The sequence below is a fragment of the Phoenix dactylifera genome, chromosome 2 (assembly GCF_009389715.1).
Source record: "Phoenix dactylifera cultivar Barhee BC4 chromosome 2, palm_55x_up_171113_PBpolish2nd_filt_p, whole genome shotgun sequence".
Taxonomy (NCBI): domain Eukaryota; kingdom Viridiplantae; phylum Streptophyta; class Magnoliopsida; order Arecales; family Arecaceae; genus Phoenix; species Phoenix dactylifera.
In genome coordinates this window covers 23,916,338-23,937,972 of record NC_052393.1, presented here as the reverse complement: position 1 = coordinate 23,937,972, position 21,635 = coordinate 23,916,338, and the positions used below count along the sequence as shown (strand labels likewise).

The window sequence follows — 21,635 nt, the reverse complement described above, 5'->3', positions numbered from 1 at the left end:
TAAGTAATTGGAAGAGAGAAAGAAGGCTGAGATTCTTGTGATCAAAACCAAATGGAATAGAAGAGTCCGATTAAATTACTTTGGAAGAGTCCCATTCATAAGTAATTGGGTAAATTCATAAGTAATTGGAAGAGAGAAAGAAGGCTGAGATTCTCGTGATCAAAACCAAATGGAATAGAAGAGTCCGATTAAATTACTTTGGAAGAGTCCCATTCATAAGTAATTGGGTAAATTATATTTTTTGTCCTCCAAATTTTGGTACCTTTTTTAAGTTGCCCTTTAGATTAAAAACCTCTAAATTAGGTTCATTTATTTTCAAATGTGATTTCATATAGTTCTTCTGGTCGGTTTCTATTAATTTTCGGTGCTGAAAAGTTGTACTTGATGCACATGTGACCTTCTTTTTCTTGTTGGCACCAATGTCAGCATATAGGTGATCAAGGAGCAAACTAGATAGTACTTAGCAGTAGCGGTGGTCACAAACCTCTCTCCATCTACCTACCTATTACTTCTTACCCAATCTTATGTCTATTTCATGATCCTAATGAATTTGATGAATCTTCCAATCTTTCATCAAAAACAGAAAAGCTATCATAATATGTCATTCTAGGCATGCAAATGTTGTGAGTACATGATACCTAGCTATTTTAACCAGTAGGCACATGATTTGGATTGTGATTATGGCTCATCCTTAGGTTCACTAGTCCAAAACGAGTTTGTGCTCGAGAATTAATTTAGGTCACAATGAAGAAAAAGGTATCACCTCGAAACATTTTTATTGTTTTCTCTAGAATACCAAATTATTGCTTGTTAATTGAGACAACATCAAAAGCATGATCCGCAAAACAATATCTAGAGGAAGGCCACATGAAGCTGAACAAATGTAAATTATCATTATACCCTTCATGAAATGAATAGACTGAATTTACCAATATTATAAAAAAAGTTGCATCATAGATGAAGTCTATTTTTCTTTCAAGGAAACAAATATTAGTTCTTATAACAATAATTTGGTCCCCTTGGTACAATCAAAGAATCATGCAACACTAACATTTGGATCCTCAGTTTCAATTGGTTCAAAGGGATGAATCCAACAAATATCATTAATAAAACATAATAATATAATGAAGACCATATATTTTCTACTGAGACCATATATTTAGTCTCTATATAAGGACAAATAAAGTTCATATATATCTTTAATACTTAGACTCCTTTATTTCTTCATCTCTATTTAGGATCTAATTAAAGGCTCGATATCCTGTGGGATTGCTGGGCAATGATACTCGTCGTCGAGGGGCATTCTGAAAATATGATCTCATAGCCATCTCCAAAGTTATCCATCCCTGGGGCCAACACCTGCCAGAAGAGCCCACCTGCACACGGGCCCCCGGCTCTGGCTGAGCCGTAGATCTCACCGTACACATCCGAGAACAAGGCATCCCTTTCGCCTACGGTGTACCCTGAAGTCTTGGAGCACTTGCCAAATTCTGTGATCATAAGTGGCTTTCCAAGGAATGCACCAGCATCATCAGTATGTGATTGAACCCAACTCTTGAGGAATGCCATTTGGGCCTCATTTGAACCTGAAATCCTGAATAAAAAAAAAAAACGAGTGTTATTTGATGGACTACTTGCTCCCTCCATGAATTCTGTTGCTGGTTGATGGACTCATGACCATGAACAGCTTGCAACTTTGAACTTAATGGGCTGGTGAAAAGAATTGCTTGCTTATAAATTATGATGCACAGTTTCAGTTCAGAAATTTATACTACTCAATCACATGTATAAACTCTTTCTGCTAATTAAATCGTAACAGGAGTTAGCAATCAGAGAGACCTGGCTTACCATTGATCAGGGTAGGCATGGATGGTGGCAAAGTCAATTTCAGGGACCATATTATTAGCGATGAAATCGGTGCCGACCTCATAGCCAGGGTTGAATTGCTTCCTTTCAGGCCTAGATTCCCCATAGAACCCTTCCAACCCAACTTCAAGCATGTGATTGCTATCTATGGATTTAACATAAGCAGCCATCTCTGTGACCCAAGCCTGTCACACAAAAAAAAATATGGAAGTTTGGCTTTAATTTTTGCTTCATAGAGCTAATTTTAGACTACGTCTTCCTATAGCTTGAGCGCTTAATTGTAACTGCAACTAAATGAGATTTAAGGCAACAATAGCATAACAAGAATATCGAAATTAGTTTAGTAGAAAAGAATGAACTAGGGTTATGAACCTGGAGAGTTTTGCCAGAGAGGTCACTTTGGCATCGTGGTTCATTGATGAGTTCCCATGAAAAGATGATGGGATCATCCTTATATGCCACTCCCGTTATCGTGTTCACCCTCGTAAGAACCGTCTAGATCAAACAATACAAAAGTACTAGATGTTAGGATAATGCCCAAGCTTCAACCAACTATTTCTACCATATATCTACTACTACAAAATGGCAGAAGAAAGTGAAGTGTTTGAGTCAGCACTTAGGTGCAAGCAGAAAGGCATGATAGCGTGCATGGGAAAAAGGTAGGATCTCATAGTCACCTTCACATGATCCTTGTATAATCCTTTGACGACATCGTTCGAATAGAAGTCATCATCGGAACCCAAGTACTGTCCCTTGTCCTTTGCCCACTGAACATACTGCTTCCTCCCTCCAAAGTCTGCGTAGTTATTCACCAAACTCAGTATCAGATACACTCCATTCTTCTTAGCCTCCGCGATCACCAAGTCCAAACCCTGAAAAAGAACGCCAAGCAAAAGGAGGACTCATCAGCAGTTTGAAAATAGATAATTACATGCATGCGTGCACTATTACGTACTTGCATGTTTTATAATTTCCTTTTCTTTATTTTTCAAGAAATTTATCACCAATTCCGATATGAAGTATGGTATAAATTGATAAATATCTTTACATACTACCTGCTTGCAAATGTTTTCAGTTCCACTATCTTTAAGTTGAGATGATTCCGTAAAAGATCGAGCAGATTCTACAATAAGCTCTTGGCTTGACGTCAACTATTTAAAGTTGGTGTCAAATGCCAAGACGAGACAGGTATATGTAGTAAATATATACCTTGAACATAGCCTCATTGTAAGAGCCAGGGGAGTACTGCAGGGGACTGTTCCCACCGTCGCTGAAGGCCCAGGTCCTGACCACTCTCATTCCATAAGCGGACGCCTGTTGGAGGACGGTGGACACCTTGCCCCTCTCGGCCGGGTCCGATGCCTTGAGCATCAACCAGTACGCGTTAAATCCATTGGAGTGGAACGGGCGCCCGTCCACAACGAAATGGGTTCCGGTTGTCCTTGCAAAGCCGGAGCCAGTATAGGCAACGGCAACATGGAACACAAGCAGAGGGAAGACTGCGAGACTGAAAAGAACTTGCTTCCCCACCATCTTCATACCAGAGAGCGAGAAGTAACAATGTGCGTTGTGGAAAGGAAGGAGAAATGCTATCGATATCAAAGAAGACTCGATGTTTTGAGGTGTGGGATGGTGAGAGTTCTCATGGTGGAGAGAGGTTTATATAGAGCTCCAGGGCATGCAAGAGGACAAGGTTTAGTTTCCTGTTTTGCTGCTAAGATTTGGTGCAACTTGATTAACGGTATGGCCAGCCAAAAATAAAATATATGACCACCGAAAAATGCCCTCCGGGAAGGTAATATAAGTTGAGTTGATGCATTAAAAGAAGAAGAAGAAGAAGAAGAAGAAGAAAGAAAGCATTTCATAAGAAATTTCTCCTCACCAATTCACCTTGGTTATCAACATAGGATTGAGTAACAGCCAAGGAACTCTTCCTATTATACGGAGTCCCGGCCCATGTTACGCTTCCGTTCTTCTTACACTGTTATAGCAGTACTAAGGTGTTTTTTTTTTAATTTAATAAAAAAAAAGTGTCATGATATGGTATGTGTTTCTGTGAAGTCGATACGGTTCATAACTTGGTTAGCAAGTATGTTAGTTGTTACCTCTAGCACACATCTTCGGCATATTGCATGCATGGCAAGTGCGTCAATTAATGCTAACTGACGTAAGTTTGTTTCAGAATTTACTGTGACTTTCTTTCCCATCCTTGATTCAAGCTTTTATGCGAGTTCTTGAGCACTGCCCATTCCGATCTGATCTGACTGATCTCATGCTGGGGTGCAAAAGGATCCCTCTTACTCGTGGCTAGCTACATGGAGGCATATGCATGCAATTAATGCATGGGATGGCCATCTCTAGCACAACTATTGTTGTGGGATGGGGTTTCCAGTTTAGTCCCACATCGGGTAATCAGCGAAAAGGTCTGTGCCTTAAATGGGGGGCAAACACCTCTTCTCACCGAGGCCTTTTGTAGGACAAAACCGTGAGGGTAGGGGACAACCTCCGCGGACCCCCGCGCCGTCAGGGCTCGGGACTGTCATTGGGCCACGGCCCTGGGCGACCTCCCGCAGACCCGAAGCGGCAATCCCAGAGCGGACAATACCTCGGGGAGGACGCGGATGCTTTCCCTGCTCGCCCGGTGTGCGGGCTGAACTATTAAAGCAACTTTTATATGTATATTTACTTGAATTGATTGAGGCATACAATATTAAAACTAAATTTCGCTCTGACCCTTCAATTAAAACTTCTCTCTCTGTTACGGTTGTGTCCATGTGATAGTTTTTCATTTTTTTTTTAATTATATATGGTTGTTGATGATGTTGTCCGTGTAAAAAAGGTCACATTAGCCTAGGTTCTACCATGGCCGGGCTTCCAAATGGTTACTTCCCACTAGCCCACTGATACCGTTGGCTCATTTGCCCTTTCCAATACTATCTGTTGTGTTTTCTATAGTATTTTTATACTGAGCTATATATATTTAGTTTATAATATTATTTATAATTTATTTAGATATGCAGGAGAAAGAAACAAACTTACGTTCAAGAAACGACTACGTACACGTTAACGAAACCATTGAGAAAATATAACATACCCACATGATCCAGAAAAAAAAAACATTGGAAATTCGAAAAGCTGGTATTGGCATGGGAATGAGTCAAGCGAACACGGAGACCAAGGTAATTTGTCTAATAAACAACGTCGATGTATTGGTGGAGCATGGATCCTTTACGATGCACATATGGTACCATAAAATGCTGTACAGCTATGAATGACTGCCATCAAAAGATGAACGGCTATCAAATAAGGCAGTTTACGAGAACATCTTATATCATACACCATATACATTATTTGATGGCTGTCCATCTTTCAATTAATGATGACCATCCAAAGATGCACAATATTATACTCTGTGGACTGCACCATATAGAATTCTAGTTAATATCGGTAACATGGGGTTTCTCACCATGTATTGCGGCAGGAATGCACGAACGAAGGCCATCACATATTAAACAGACTGCAAAGATGCCTTTTGTAAAGTCTGGACTATGGCATCTCGCCATTTTCTCCTCACTAAGCCATTTTAAAAGTGGTAACTATAGATATTTCATGATCTTAGCCCATTATATTAGGACCGTGATCGCTGCTTGACCCCGGACTCAACTAACCCTACTGCTCATGAACAAATCAGGTTAGGCTTGCTACGAGCTCAGGCTCAATTAGGAAATAAGCTCAGCTAACACATTTTCAAAGCTTGGTTCGGTTATATAGTGGGGAAGCTTGATTCGGCCGGACTAATATTTAGCTCAAAGCTTAGCCAAGCTGATCTCGAAAAAGTTTTTCAAAGTCGCTCAACTTCACATCGAGCTTGAATAGATTGTTTAGAATTAAACCGAGCCAGGTTTGATTATCCTAGTTCTTAGCTTGACTCATCTTCCAAACCTAAGTGATCCATCACACTACAAAAAAATATTAATTTGCCGACTCTTCCCCGCCGACGCTATCAAAAGCATCGGCGAATTTCGAGCGGGGGTCGAAACTCGACGCTTTAAAGTGTCGAAAAATTGTTTAAAGCGTCGTCGGAGACCAAAAGGGGCCCAACTTCCCCGATCCCTCCTTCACCCAGCGGGTCCCCCGATCTTAGAGACGACGATGCTTTAAAGCGTCGTCGGAGGCCAAAAGGGGCCCAACTCCCCCGATCCCTCCTTCACCCAGCCGCTCCTCCGATCTTAGAGACGACGACGCTTTAAAGCGTCGTCGGAGGCCAAAAGGGGCCCAACTCCCCCGATCCCTCCTTCTTCACCCAGCCGCTCCCCCGATCCCTCCTTTTTCTGCCGCTCCATCCACCCACCCCACCATCCGCCGACGTTCTTCTTTTAATCCCACACCGGAGACCCCACCCGTTCTCCCCTTTTCTTTATCTACTGCACCTTTGGGCTTCTCCGTTCTTCTTTCTACTACTCTTTGGCATGGGGTGTTGGGAGGGAGAGGATGGGGATCGATCTGAACACGATCGAGGAGGAGGAGGAGGAGGAGGCGGGCCCGCGTCGCCGAGCACAACCCCGACCTCCGCCACTCCGCCTTCAAGCCCACCTCGCCTGCCGCCAAGGCGGTCGTCGACCAGCTCCTCCGGATCGCCTGGGCTTCGAAGCAAGGGCACTTGGTGCAGGACTCCAGGGTGGACTCCTCCTTGCCGGAGGCCAGAGGTCGGATGGAGCTCTACCAGTCAAGAGGATCTCGATGATCGACGACATTGAGATCATCCTCCTCCTCATCACTCTTCTTCCCAGGCCGGCAGCCCCCTGGTTCCCCTCTTCTTTTTTAATTTTTTTTTGGAAAAACAGGTTGCTAACGCCGACGCTTATAAGCCTGTTTTTTTGAAAAACATGTCGGCGTTGAGTACTTTCGCGACGCTTTCATTAGCGTCGGGAAAGTTCCTGTTTTTGCGACGCTTTCTCTTAGGTCGGCAAAAAACCGGACCCACGCCCACCTGCCCGACGTCTGACCCACGCTTGTGGTGCGTGGGCTGGAAATCCGCCCGACGCTTAAAGCTGTCGGTAGAGACCAAAAAAACCGTCGGGAGATATTCCTTTTCTATGTAGTGTCATCAAATTCATTTTTCTTGAAGTTAATCTAAACCAATTTGTTGATGAATGTGTCTTGAGGGGCCATAGTCGAGCTCTAATCCGGGACCATGTTTTGAATGTTTGGCCTTATATGGACTTGAAGTTAATCTAAACCAATTTGTTGATGAATATGTGTCTTGAGGGGCCACAGTAGAGCTCTAAGCCGGGGAACCATGTTTGAATGTTTCGCCTTATAAGGATATGTTAGAATCACCCTCCCCCCATACTCACTTCTGTTAATTTAAGTTAATAGGAGAGCTAGTATAGTTGGCCATAAGGTCACACCAAACACTGCAATTATTCAGGTGTATAAAATTGAAAACTCCGACGTTCTTCTACGCCTCCATTGTTACAATAAGATCGTGAAGTCCCAGCTGAGTAAAACTATCCCAAACAGGAACCATCTCCAAAAGGTCTTTGCGCGCATCCATCCTCCTTTGCAACTTTCTCAAAATCATAACTCTTCCTTCTATAAGCCACTATCAAATCAAACCTGAGACAATCCTAATTTAAATTAAGTTCAAACTTGATTCAGTGATTGGTCAGTCGATTAGATCTGACAATTGCTTTTATTATTTCTAATATTAATTATAATATACCAGACCAATTTCCAGTTCTATGTAGCTTTATCAGTCTTCTTCTTAGGCCCCACTTGAAATTACTTCCAAGCCTATAAATTAGTTTCATGTTCAACTCAATCACACTCAAATCAATTCTTATTTGAGCTTTATTTCAACTCAAGCTTAAGTTGCTTGAATCAATAAATAAATCTACCTAGCTTCAAGAGTGGATTTTTTCTTCTGGATTTTCTCTTTTTAAAATAATGTTCGAGAGACTGCAATGTTGCAAATTAGACATAAATTTGAGTAGGCATAAAGAGGAAAAAAGAGTTCAAAATGCTAAGTCACCTTTATCTGTGAAGAGGCATGTGCAAGCATGAGTGGGCTTTTTTTTTTTTTTTGCTACATCAGATGAATCATACAACTTTAGTATGAATACATCCAAAAAAAATAAAATACAAGTCATGAAGCACCTGAGGCAGTTCCCCGCTGCCTGTCTAAAGAACTCCCCCAATTAAAGTGATTTGCAACAAAGAGGCCACCTAGTTCGCAACTCCATTGGTCTCCCTAAATACATGCTTTGCCCTGAAAATAATGTCACCACTAGCCATGCTTCATATGTCCCGAAAGTAGAGGGTGGTGTCTCCCAGCTACGCCAGGACACTCTCGAATCTAGCCGATCATAGTGGCCGGGTCATCTTTAAGCAGGATGGCACTGGCATGCAACACATGCTGAGCATGACGTAGGCCAGCCCAAGCTGCTCTCATCTCTGCCCTAGGGACTGAGATGTTGAAAATCGAGCTTCTTCCGATTGCTACTACTTTAGAGTCCGGGCCTCTGATCACAAAGCCCGCACTACCCTTCCTGCCACCGTCCAAAATATATCCATCAAAGTTGACCTTGAGAAAAATTGAGGGGGAACGCTCCAGGTGATGACACCGTCTGAGACGCTACATGAGCAGAAGAAGAGTTCCAGATGCCCCAAGCTATCAACGGCTCGCCTGATGGACCAGTATAGGGAATCTTCGTAGCCTCCCCTCGGGCCCTCTTCATGACGAGCCTACATGTCGAACTGCTCTCCCCAAAAATCTAAGCATTTCTAATTAGCCAAATGTGATAAGCAACATAAGTCACCCTGATAGCCACATATCGATTCTGAGGCATTCCAGACTACCTTCTGAGTGCCTAGGTAAAGAAACTAGATTAGCGTAGTGCCTCTAGCGGGATGTCAAACAACCTCCATACCCTCACAACTCAATTACACTAGAATAACACGTGATCCACGGACTCCTCCGCCTATCACCCAAGGCAAATCAGCGAAATACTCAGTCCACACTTGCTCTGGATGGCCCTAGTTAGTAGACGTCCCCAAGTCATCTTCCATAAGAATAATGCAACCCTTGGATGAAGACCGAACCTCCAAATCCAGGCACAATCCAGCCTTTGACTCTGCTTACTCTGGAACAGGTCGTAGATGTCCTTTGACATTGATTCTCAGATTGCAGAAAGTACTCTAGACCCTCGCATCTGGGACATCGTATCCAGGAACTACCAGTGAATGCACTCTCTCTGCAAGGTGCTCTCCAAATAGATGACTAATCCGGCTAGAGTCCCACCCAGTCTCATCCAGACGGAGGAGATCACAAACCTGCAAACCACCCATAACCTCAATGTTGATCTTGTCAGCTAGAGTCTCACCAAAAAGGTGTCTATCCAGGGATCCTCCACTAGATGCACATTGTGCCCGTCTCTGATCAGCCATTCGATGTTGGCCAAGATAATAGGAACATGCCTGCAAATCTCTCTCCAAATAAAGGAGCACCTTTGACCTCTCTGGAATACTCTATCAATGGTCCCAAGGTCGTACCAAGCTGTCATCACTTGACTCCATAGGCTCTGTGGCTCAAGGAACAACCTCGCGGTATGTTTGGTGACCAATATCTCTGTCCTCTTGAGCAGAGACTGAACACCAAGTCCCTCTCCTGAGTCGGCTGGCAAACGATATTCTAAGCAAGCAGGGGCACCCTATGCCCACCAGCATACGAGCCCCATAAGAAGCTCCGGAGCATTCGCAATCCTCAGTAGCATCGACTTTGGAACCACCAAATTGAACATGAGGTAGATCGACATGGAGTTGAGGACCGATGCCACAAGGGTCAGCTTGCTCATTATGGATAATGAATCAGCTCCCCAACCCTCCAGCTGCTCTTAGATGCGCTACGCCATACCAAGGCACTCAGTTGTCCGAAATCTCCTTTCGGTAATAGGTACGCCCAGATAACTCCATAGCCCCTCGTGCTCTCTTATACCATGGAGCTCCCTAATAACCTACCTCACCCTCAGCTTAGTTTTTGGACTGAAACAAATGGTATACTTGAGCAGGTTCACTCTCTAACTTGAGGCCGCACAGTAGTCCTCCAAAATACATCTGAGAACCAACGCGTCCCTTGTCATTGCCCTGACCAAAAGGAGACAGTCGTCAACAAAGAGTAGGCGAGAGATCAATCAGGCCTAAGGGCAAGCTCATAGGCATCCATCACTCGTTCTTGACACGCTGCCCATAAGGCTCAGGATAACACGTCAATGCAAATAATGAATAGGTAAGGAGATAGGGGACAACATTGACACAACTCGATAGTGGAAATGGAAGAAAGGTGTTGGCGTGCCACTGATCAGGATGGAGAAAAAGGCATCCGCACACTATCTAGAATCCAGCTGATCTAGGTCTCGTGGAACCCAAAGCCATCCAGAGTATACCGAAGAAAGTCCCATCTAACTCTATCGTGGGCTCTTTCCATGTCGAGCTTTGCTGCCATGAAAGCTTCGCCAACATAGGGCCCGCTGCATATCCCATATCATCTCCTGGGCTATCAGAATATTATCTGTGATGTTCTACCCCCCACAAAAGCACCCTACTCCTGGCTAATAAGTCTAGGCAATAGCGGCTTCATCTTGCCCATCATGATCTTCATCACTACCTTGTACAGAGTAGTGCAAAGACTGATCAGTCTGAAATGGTTGTGCTCCGCTGCATTTTGGCACTTTGGGATCAGGATAATGTAGCTGGCCTTCCAAGCATTCAGCATTGAGGTCGTATTGAAAAATAGCCGGACAACCTCCACCACCTCATTCCTAATAATGTTCCAATATCTCCTGAAGAAGGCCCCAGAGCCTTGTCCTCCGCCAAAGCCCAGATCGCCTCTCGCACCTTGCCCTCCGAGATCAGCTCAATAAGACTAGCACTCTCCACCATCCCAACTCCAACATCCGAGAGCGGAAAGTTGTTGGCCATCTCCTGGTCACTGCCCTCAGTCCACCTTGATCTAAAAAACTCAAACACCACCTGTCGAACCCTGTTCTCCTCCCCACTCTTTGTCTAGTTTCATCCTTCAAAGATCGGACCAGGTTTCTCTGCCTCCTAATGATAGCAGACCGATGGAAGAACCGGGGGTCCCTATCCTCTTTTCTGATCCACTAAACTTTGGACTTCTATTGCCAAAATACTTTCTATTGTCGTAAGAGAGAGTGATGCATAGCCAGCTTCTGTCGGAGATCAGCTAGCCCTTCCTCTAATAAGGCACCACTACTCGCCTTCCTTCCCTGAAGGTTGGCAATGGATGCTTCCACCACCTCTAGACATCTAAAGATATTACCCACCATCTTTCGGTTCCATCCTCGCAGCCTCCACTTGGTGAGCTTCAATTTTTGGGTGACCCTCTACATAGCATCCCCTAGCATTGGAGCCCCCAATGCTCCCCAGATGATGTCCCAAAATCGAGGATACGACAACCACAACTTCTCAAACCGAAATGGGATGTAACGACAGATGCTAAAGACACTGCTAATCGGGATAGGAAAATATGATTCGAGAAATCCGAGGAAGGTGACAGACCTGATAGGTGGAAAAGTGCTGGATCCAACTAGTTGAAGCCATGACCCTGTCAATCCTCTCCCACACTTTGATACGACCGAATCAGTTGTTAGACCACATAAACCTTTAGTCCGGAGAATCCAAGATCCACTAATCCATTAGCCGCAATAAAGTCATGAAACTCCTTTCTGCCTTATCAATATAGGCCTTATCACCTCTCTTCTCCATGGGCCCCTAGATGCAGTCGAAGTCACCAGTAACTAGGGTCGGGATACCCTGTGCGACAAGGTTGGTCACTTCTCCTCAAAGAGCTCTCCTCACTCTGTAGTCAGTACTGACATTCACACCCGACAAAATCTAAGAAAGTTCATTGGGTTTCGAGATTACCATTATAACCTACTAGGGATATTTATTGAACTCATCAATTATAGCCACTCCCCGCTTCCATAGTACAATTATTTCCCCTGACAAGCCTTGTGATGCGATGCCATAGGAATTCCAGGTCGCAGAAAACCGATTTAGAGTTTGGAAGAGGTTGTCTCCAGAGAGTCGCATCTCACACAAAAAATCGACATTCGAGCCATGCACTTGCATCAACCTCCTAAATGAGGTAGAAAAGGACGGCTTGCCCGCCCCATGCAATTCTACACCAAAATCTTCATTCTTATACATGAGGTGAAGATAAAGAGAGACCCGGCTCACCACTCAAAGGCCCCTTCCCAGGCTTCTCATTTTGGGCCGGTCCACTACAAGTGGCCCCCTCCTTCACCCCCAAATTCAGTGCTTCCTTTGCCCTCCTCCCAGCTGTTGAGTGGTCCCCCATTGTGGAGGAAGAAGGGCAGTCCGGTTGCTCCCTAACCAGCCCACTCCCTCGAGTGGCCTCTCAGCCGATCTACTCCGCTACTGCTGCCAACCGCCGATCCAGCTCCACCACCTAATGGGCTACCGCTTTGCCATCCACGGGAGAGCGCAACCTTTGAAAGTCCCCAGCAATCGGTATAGACGCCCCCAACGGTGCCGGAGGAGTGTTGGAGATCGCCGGAGCCATAGGCTCAGTCTCCAGAGTCGACTGTGATGCTTGTGCGGAGGATGGAGCATCGCCCAATTCTTGCTCGCCATTAGAGCTCTACCCGCGATCCTTAGCAGATTTGGCCACCAGGGATGCGTGAGACCTAGCAGCCACAATGCCCAGGTTCCCCGCATGTTGGTCCATGCTCGTTCCCACAAATGCTAGGCTCCTGAGACTCTTATTCGAGTGACTTAGGCCCATGTCTATCATTGCCACTTCTGGGTCGGTCTACACATCGCCCCGCCCAGCCTCATCGGATTCCTTAGCCAATTCGCCCAAGTCATTGAGTGGGTCAAACCTTGACCCGGTTCGGAGCCCCAATAGAGTTGAACTAATGCCCAGGGTCGGCTCCCTCTCCAACCATCCAGTCCTTCGGGGGCGAACGCTGGCTCACCACCTTTGCTGGCTTCTACTAACCATCCGAGTCCGGCAACAATCTAGTGGAGTTCGGGCGATTGAGGGGTGAACTCGGCCGTGAAGACGACAAACCCGAGGCGGACAATTTCGGGATTGACTCAGTCATCTTCCTCAACCTCGGCGGGCCTTTCACCACCCTCGACAGTCGGATCTTAGTCGTCGCCAGCCAGGGCCAAAGCTCGCCTCCAGGCCAGCTCATCCGAGCTGGAGTCAAGCTTGCCACCGACCCTCGGCTCTCCGATCACCTCCACCACCATGGGAGCTGAAGATCTTGAATGCTCATGCGAATCCCTAACCTCCGCTGCCGGCATCGGTGCTGGAAACTTGCACTCACAACTTGCATCCCTGATCCGCCCATAGTTGAAATAGAAGTCGAGGACATTCTTGAAAATGAAAGGCTGCTACAAAACCCTATTTCTTCCTTTGATTTGAATGTTCAGCACCAACGGTTTGGTGGCATCGATGGCCACCTTGACCCTCACGAAGCCCATCTTCCTTTGTTGGTTAGTGATGCCGTCCACGGCCAAAAGGCGACCAACAGTGGAGGTAATATGCAAGATAGTCTCCTTCTCGCAATATTCCACTAGAAGCTTCGGTATCTGAAGCCAAACAACCGTTGAGCTAACGTCATCAAGGTTCGAGACGAAATCAGGAGCTCAAGACTCCATGGCTGGCAGCTGCACTTGCACCACCCAGGGCCACCAGAGAGGGCATTGTCCCGGTCGGCCTCCAATTTGAACCTCACCACTATGTGATCTTCAGCAAGAGGGAAAACCTCTACCAAGAATTATTAGTTGGCTCAACCAAGAATTTTTTTTTATTTGAACATCATGGACTTTTCCAAAATTTTGCCTAGGTATTTTAGAAAAAGCTAAATCACAAGTTTTAATAATATAATCAATGGACTGTTCTGAAATGGGTTTGAAAAAAAAAACTAATGTGTCAAAATTCTTTATTATTGCTCTTGTCATGGCATGTCTCAAAAAATGTTAGTTGCCCGAACCAAGAATTCTCTTCGTAGGAACAACATGGACTTTGCCAAAATTTTGCCCAGGAAATTGTCAAAACATATAAATTAAAACATATAAATGTCTGAGCCTTCGAACCGGGGACCTCTAGTGTGTGAGACTAGCGTGATGACCAACTACACCACCCAGACATTACATAAGCATTACTTGCAAGTTCAGTTCAGTTATGACATATATTCCTGATTCTGCACCCTAAACGATGATCTCAGATTTGCAGGCAATACTGATCTTTAGGTTTTGGTAGATCAAGAAAGAGAAATGTAAATAAATTCACATTAGATTTGGAACCTTTCTGCTAGATAGTCTACCTAGCATGGCAAGCATCAATAAGCAATATATATGATGTACCATCATAGACATTGTCTTGAGTTTGGATACACATATTTATTACATGTTAGATCTTCACCTCCACATCAAGCATGCGAACAAGTATTTATTAAATTTTTGCTTCGACAATAAGTTGCATTCATGAATAAATTTTTACCTAATATTTCTATAGTTATGCTATCAAATGAAAGAATAGATTAAGTTTTGAGAAGATCTAAGCTTGTTTCATATTTGAATCAGGCCTAAAATGTTGAATTCGTACGTGGTCTACTTTTCCTCAAAAAGGTTAAGCAAGGATTGTAAATTGTTTTAACAACCCACTAAAGCTCTCTAGTGTTGACTTTGAGCGAGGAATAACACAAAGCCAATCTCTATAAAGCATGTAAGCACTGGTTGTTTAATCATATGATAAGCATATCAAGTAATACCCGTAAGCACTAGCAATAACTTGCATGCAACAAATTTACAATTATACATAATTTATCATTTATGATGATATAAGTAAACAATTAATTGCATAAGAAGTTGTTAGTAACCAAAATTTAATTTCATAAGTTTGATTAGATTTTGGTAGATTGGCGGAGGAAAATATATTTCATTACTTTCAAGGCAAATTGTATTTGGTTTAGATTTCATATAAGAAAGTCTAACTTATATTTCTTTAAAAGGGCAAATTTTTCATACAAGCTTGGTCTAAATTATTCGACATCAAATTAGATAGATTATTTTTGGGTCAATCATGCAAGTCGACATAATCTATTGGTACCTATAGTATTGCATATCTACAAACAAATTAATTATTTTTTACTAGTTTAATTTTTAAAAGCAACATAATAGTTTTTAATTAACATGCTAATCCCTACTGTTGTAATATTAAGACCTCGAGATTCTCATTCATAAGTTCTATTACAAATATAACGCAATTTTATATATACATACACACACAACAAACACACACACACATATATATAAAAAAATATATAATATAATATAATATAATATACATATAATATAATATACATAAAAAAAAAAAAAAAAAAAAAAAAAAAAAAAATATATACATATATATATATATATACATATATATATATATATATACATATATACATATATACATATATATATATATAATATATACATATATACATATATATATACATATATAATATATAAATATATACATATATATATTTCTTTCTTATATATATATATATATAAAAAACATATATATATATAATATATATATATATATATATATATACATATATATAATATATATATATATATATATATATATATATATATATATATACATGCATGCAAACATACATGCATAGACACATACATACAGATGGAGAGCTCCCTCCATCAAACGCCAAGTCCAGTTCAAATTTTAGAGCAGCGCCAGAGAGGTTCTAATCTCCTGCCCCTGCGGCTCAGTGTAATCGCGAGCTCTCCATCAACGACAAATCATTAAACGGTTTTTCACAGAGTCACAAGCCTTCACCACTCTCCTTAGTCCTTACATTAAAAGGCTCCTCAAAGGCACCACACCGTAGGTGGGCCCCGCAACGGCTTCCGAACGTCCCAATCCAAGTACCCAGCGGTCCTATCTCAATAAAACTGGACGAAAAAAAGAAAAGAGTTCGGAAAAAAATTCGCACGGGCGGGCGAGGGGGAGAAATTTGTTTGGGGGGTTTTTGAGAACCCTAATTTCTTGCCCTTGGGGAAGAGGAGATGGCGAGCGAGAAGCCGGGAGAAACCCTAACCCTAAGGAAGCGGAGGGCCAGTGGAAGCTGCGGCGGTGGAGGCGGAGGAGGGCGGGGAGGAGGAGGAGGAGGAGAGGGAGATTCAGGAGCTGGAAAAGGAGGTGGGCGAGATGGCCCGGCGAATCCTAGATTTCCGGAGGACTATCCCGGATAGGCTCATGGAGGCCTTCTCTTCTCGCCTCGTAGCACAAAGACCGCTTCTTCCGCCTCAGATTGGTTCTGCTTCTGCTCCATCTGAAACCCTGGTGGGCGCTGATTCCGGAGCTGGTATGTTTCTAGTGTTCTTTTCTTGAATCAGTTACTCTTTTGTTTTAAAAAAAAATTCGTTAATATGTTCGTCGGTCCAGTTGTCCGTTTGTTGCTGCTTTTTTTAAAAATTATTTAGTAAAAGATGGGTCTTTTGGATGTTATTGAACAGCTGTATTTTAGACTGATTTTGGTTTTGTTTGATGCTACCAGCACTGAGAGAACACAATCTAGTGTCTTCTAGTTTACCATAATTTTTAGGTTGCTATAATTTTTTTTCTTAATAATACATTGAATTCGATGAGAAAAGAGGGAAGAGTGGTAGAAATGGTGAGAAGATGCTGGTGTTTCGTGTTTGATTGTGGGAAATTACTTATCATTGTACATCAACAAAGGTGTAAATCGATTGATGAAGTGTGGTAACATTGGATGAATGCACTGCTGAGCCTGCTAAACAACAGTAAAAATGAAGTGATTGCCTGCACATCTACAAATTTTGAGTTTCTTGAGCTGAAAGATTTACGTGCAACAAAGTTCATTGAAGCAGGGTTCTTGACAACAATAGGTGATAACAAGTTTTTCTTCAGAAATTGAAAGTAAGCAACTTGACTTTGCAGCGGACTTGATGGGAATGTATTCATGATGCGGTGAAAAAAATCAAAATGTGAAAAACGAAGGAAAAAGGAGTTGGCCACTTATGATTGCAAAAAGTCTGCTTTTACTAGGTTATATGGTTGAAGAAAAGGTAGACTGAGGTTCGCAAAACTGCAGTGATAGCACTTCTAAGTTTGTCGAAAGACTCGCTTATCTCGAAGATGAAGGTACCTCATAGTTTTCAATGGAATGTGGATGTCTATAAGAGACCTCCTAATTGATTAGGGCAGGCAAATTCTGTATCCAATTGCGTCCCAAAATTCTAGCCACCTAAGCTTTATTACATTGTGGGGAACATAAGACATTCATGGTGACAAATAATTATTCATGGGGCAGGATAGATATGGTTATTATGACAATCCTATATTTATTGCCCTTAGAGAGGCATAACTTGATAGGTTCTTGTTTGAAATAACATGCATTGTAACTTGTTAGAGACAATTTTCTACTTATATTAATAGTCTTTAGGGATTGTGCTTGATGAACTCAGTAAGACAAAAAAAAAACAAAGTATGTAACATGCAAATATGTGACTCTAATTGAATATTTGTCAAAAATGATAGAGAAGATGTAACCTTTATTAGTGCGAAATGGATAAGTGGAGTCTTGCTTCATGGATATCGTGTTACTTGCAAATGCTTTTGACACTTAAGAGAATCTCGTCAAAGATTATAACAAAGCCTTCAGGGTGTTGGGTAAACAAAGATCTAACAAAATAAGATGGGTGTTAACAAATAAAATTATTGAATAGGATTTATGATAGAACCTTATTTCCTAGAAGTGGCTTGGGTGCGGGTACAGGGAAGCAGGTCTTTTAATAAATATTAATAATAAAACACTTAGAAAATAAGTCCAAGGATGAGTTCCTAAAGGGAAGATTCCTGCTACTAAGGGTAGAACTAGGAATGTGAAACAAGTACTGTAAAGGAAACCAAGGAGTAATACCAATGGAGAACAAAATGATGGAAACCTAAACAAGATGGCATGGTTATGTGCAATGAAGGTCTAAGGAAGTCCTGGTCATGTGAGACTTTTGAATTTGCATCAAAGATTTTTGAATGAGCAGAAATAGGCTAATGTGGATGGAAGTTGTGAAAGGATTTAGTAAAGCTTGACGGAGAACCAATATTTGACCTTAGTGGGAACAATTGGCAAACAAGGATTTGTAAAGGCAGCAACACATAGCTGAAATAAGGCTTGATGGCTTTGCTCATGGGTTCTTTATATATTGTGAAAGTTGCTCAAACTATGAATGTTGAAGTAAACTAGGAGTGTAAGTAGCTCTGCATTTACTTCTTACAAAAAACGTGAATCTAATCAGCTGTCTACATTTGATGGATTTTAGGGCAACATGGTTCAAATACGTTGGCTGATATAGGTTGCAAAGTGGGCATATACACTATTTTTAGTTATATAGATAATGAATGAACTAATGATTCTGCTTGGTGGATTTTTCTACTTATGACTGCAAAAAGTTACCTCATAGTTACTCTTGGTAGATTTTAGGCTATTCCATTTTTCTACTTCATGTCCCTGCATACATCGTCCTTCATTTTCAGCCCGTCCCTTTCTACTCTTGCCTTAACTAGACTTGATAAGAAGGTTCATTTCCTACCTTCGTCATATTTTAAATTTAAAGAAGCTCCATCCAATGAAAGGAGTTTATGCAATTTTATGGAGAGTGACTTGTGGAGTAAATGTAACTTGAGGACACTTGTTGAATATTCTCTTGAACATTACTTTATAATAAGGAGGGGACCAGTTGTAATGGTGACTATAAATTTTGGGATATGTTGTGGTTGTTAGCAAATTCTGCCACATTCATCATTTAAGTTTTGCAAGTTGATTTTATGTGCACCCTATTTATAGACTTTGGAATGATAGTAAACATCATATCTTGAGCATTACTTCGATGATGATACCTTAAATGATTGTCATGTGGATCGATGTGGCAAGATGTTGTAGTTCGTATGAAAGCAAGCTGATAGGCAAATTATGTAGTTCAAATATTCTTTGTGATTTTGTTGAGAACTACTAAAGTATTTTGTTATATGCTTTTTCACTTTTCTTGCAACATTACAACATTAGATTTGACACCAAAAGTAGCTCCAGTGCTGATATGGATGATGTTGTGATCATCTAAAAGCAGTCATAAAAATATCCTATTTCAAGTTATTAGTAATATAGAAGCTCAAAGGAAAGTTGCTATTAATGAAGGCCATTGATATGATCCATCTGTTAAAAAGGACCTAGTTATGGTATATATTTGCTTAGAAATATCTCCGTCAAACAATTTGTGATATATCAACGACAAAAGGTATGGCCTTGTCTAGTTGTAAAATCGATTCACAAATGATTATCATCTGGGAGTGCAACAAATGAATAAATTAATCTGCCTTTGCTCCCTCTTTTTCCTCGGGCTTGACCGGAATCGTCTCAAGGGTCCCATCCCCGCTGCCCTCCCCCTCATGCCCTCCCTCACGTTGCTCTCCCAGTCACACAACTGCCTCTCCGAACCCCTCCCTTTCTCCCTCTTCTCCGGTCCCAAACTCCACATCGCCCATCTCGCCTACAACTCCTTCAACTCCTCTCCTACCTCGTTGGTGAATTTTTCGAGCATGCTGGTCATCTTGGACATATAGGCCAACCGGCTGGCCGACTCCTTCTTAGCGTAGTTGGCCAATGTCATCAGGCTTGCGGTCCTGGACCTCTTGAGGAATGCATTATTCGGTATCCTTCTGCCGGTGATCAGGCGGCTCTCTAGGTGTTGTTGGTCAATGGTAACTCCTTGTCTAGCCCAATCTTGGTGGATATTTGCTGTCTCGCTATTCTCATAGAGCTCGACCTTGGCAAGAACAATCTCTCTGGTGAGATCCTGCCAGAAATCTCCAACTGCTCGTCTCTAGTGCTGCTCTTGCTGGATGAGAACCATCTCTCAAGTAACATCCCCAGCTCCATCTCTAGGCTTTTCTAGATCTGAACACTTGACCTCTTTGCAAATGACCTCTCCAATCCTATTCCAACATTTCTGGCTCACATCCCCAGGTTAGTGTGGCTTGACATCTCAGAGAACAACCTCAGCAGCAAGATCCAAGCATCCCTAAGTTCTCGCTTCAAGGACCCCTCTGCCTTCATTGGAAACACAGACCTGTGTGAGGTGCTGCTGGTGTTATGCAAATGCGTCCGAAGCAGGAGGTGACATAGTCAGGCGCTATTGATTGACAGCATGGTACAACCCACAATTTATGTTGTCATTCTTATTGGTGTTCTATTTTGGTGGAGGGCAGTTATATTCAAATGTGTTTGTATATTTTTATAGACCCGACAGACGACAGTGCAGCTCTAGGAATCCCCCAAATGAAGTGGAATTGTCCGTTTCAAATGGTTGGGAGTGATAAAAATTTTGTAAGGGATGGTACTGGAGTCAATATTGCCAGGTTTTTGTTTCTTGGATGGATTCCAGTAGAATTGACGACACGATGAGAGTGGGGAGCTATGAGGTCATACTGCTGTAGTTTGTTTTAACAAAAATTTTTTTGTATAGCGATGGGAACCCGAGTTGGTAGCAGTTTGAAAAAGTTGCTAGTAGTGGTTTGAAGAAATTAGCTATTACTCATCAAAATTTAGATGTTAATATGCCACCTTGAAATTCCGAGATGATATTTTGCTACAATTTACATAACATATATAATTTTTTGCTAATTTGATTTGCATATTTTATATCCATAACCATGCACTTAATATCATGATCATGATATTTTGTTAAAAAGAACAGATGATTTTTATATGAGCATGCGACAAAATTAATCTGGTTTGGTAAACCTTTTTTAACCCCAACAAAAAGTTGAGTATGAGCTGATTATCTGTTTTCTTTATACATTGTACAACTTTATCTGTTGGCTTACCTGAGTCAGAAATCAAAATCAATTACAATCAGTTGAATTATCCTTCAGTTTACTTTGTGATGTTCAGATGTACGATTAGAATCCCAGTTGACTTGGGGGACATCTCCTGCAGAAGCTGATCAGCTAATGCTTGGGAAATTAAATATTTTCAGAGCCAAAACTGCTAGCAATATTGCTGCAATGCCTGTCATTTTGAAGAGATTGAATGACTGCATTGCAAGGATTGACAAGCTGGATCAGTATAATGCAAGCATACATCCTGTTTTCAAAAGGAAAAGGAACTAGTAGCTGATAATATTTTGTTCTCAGTTCCTGATGTATATTGTAACAAATGAAGTAGAGTGTATTTTGAGAGTACCATTTTTACTCTGTATGCTGGTACCAAGAATCATTGGTTTGATAGAATTTGGTAAAGAAAATGTGACTCAGCGTAGACAAGACCGTGTTCAGCTTGATGTATTATTATTATTTTGCAAGTGCCGACGTGGATAATGAAAGATGGCCTTTTCGTGAAATACGATCGTTACTCTTCAGTGGTTCAAATCATATTTTGTGCACAATTGTACAAATGTTCTGGATGAGCTTAGCTTATATGGTTATTGACTTATTGATAACATTCTATGTAGCAGGGATGGTATCCCCAGAATGTCATGATTTATGTATTTTCATTATGGAGTTAACAGGTGTAACAAAACTATCTCTTTATTGCAATTCAATATTATTTATGATGTCTTAATTTAGTTCTGATCAAGTAATAGTGTTATGATACCATGGTTAGTGTCCTATACACTTATGT

General features: G+C 41.9%; 2 protein-coding genes across 2 annotated transcripts; one reads left to right on the top strand and one right to left on the bottom strand.

Annotated features, from left to right (window-relative positions):
- Positions 1–1,245: 1,245 nt before the first annotated feature.
- LOC120110011 (putative mannan endo-1,4-beta-mannosidase 9) lies at positions 1,246–3,731 on the bottom strand. The gene is made up of 6 exons (XM_039123970.1): positions 3,686–3,731; positions 3,076–3,317; positions 2,544–2,738; positions 2,239–2,361; positions 1,849–2,051; positions 1,246–1,594 (listed from the first exon to the last, which is right to left on the bottom strand). Exons 1-6 carry the CDS (start codon positions 3,729–3,731, stop codon positions 1,246–1,248), a joined length of 1,158 nt encoding a protein of 385 aa, XP_038979898.1.
- Positions 3,732–15,913: 12,182 nt separating this feature from the next.
- On the top strand, positions 15,914–21,382 carry LOC103717422. The gene is made up of 2 exons (XM_008805801.4): positions 15,914–16,301; positions 20,907–21,382. The coding sequence occupies exons 1-2, from the start codon at positions 16,145–16,147 to the stop codon at positions 21,122–21,124; spliced, it is 375 nt and encodes a 124-aa protein (XP_008804023.2). The 5' UTR covers positions 15,914–16,144; the 3' UTR covers positions 21,125–21,382.
- Positions 21,383–21,635: the final 253 nt, after the last annotated feature.

Excerpts from the sequence above, each read along its gene's own strand:
- LOC120110011 (XM_039123970.1), bottom strand. The coding sequence starts at position 3,731 with ATGAAATGCTTTCTTTCTTCTTCTTCTTCTTCTTCTTCTTCTTTTA. Across the intron at positions 3,318-3,685 it reads TTCTTCTTCTTCTTCTTTTA|GCTTTGCAAGGACAACCGGA; the intron begins ATGCATCAACTC and ends ATACTGGCTCCG. Across the intron at positions 1,595-1,848 it reads CATGCCTACCCTGATCAATG|GATTTCAGGTTCAAATGAGG; the intron begins GTAAGCCAGGTC and ends TTTTTTATTCAG.
- LOC103717422 (XM_008805801.4), top strand. The coding sequence starts at position 16,145 with ATGGCCCGGCGAATCCTAGATTTCCGGAGGACTATCCCGGATAGGCTC. Across the intron at positions 16,302-20,906 it reads GGGCGCTGATTCCGGAGCTG|ATGTACGATTAGAATCCCAG; the intron begins GTATGTTTCTAG and ends TGTGATGTTCAG.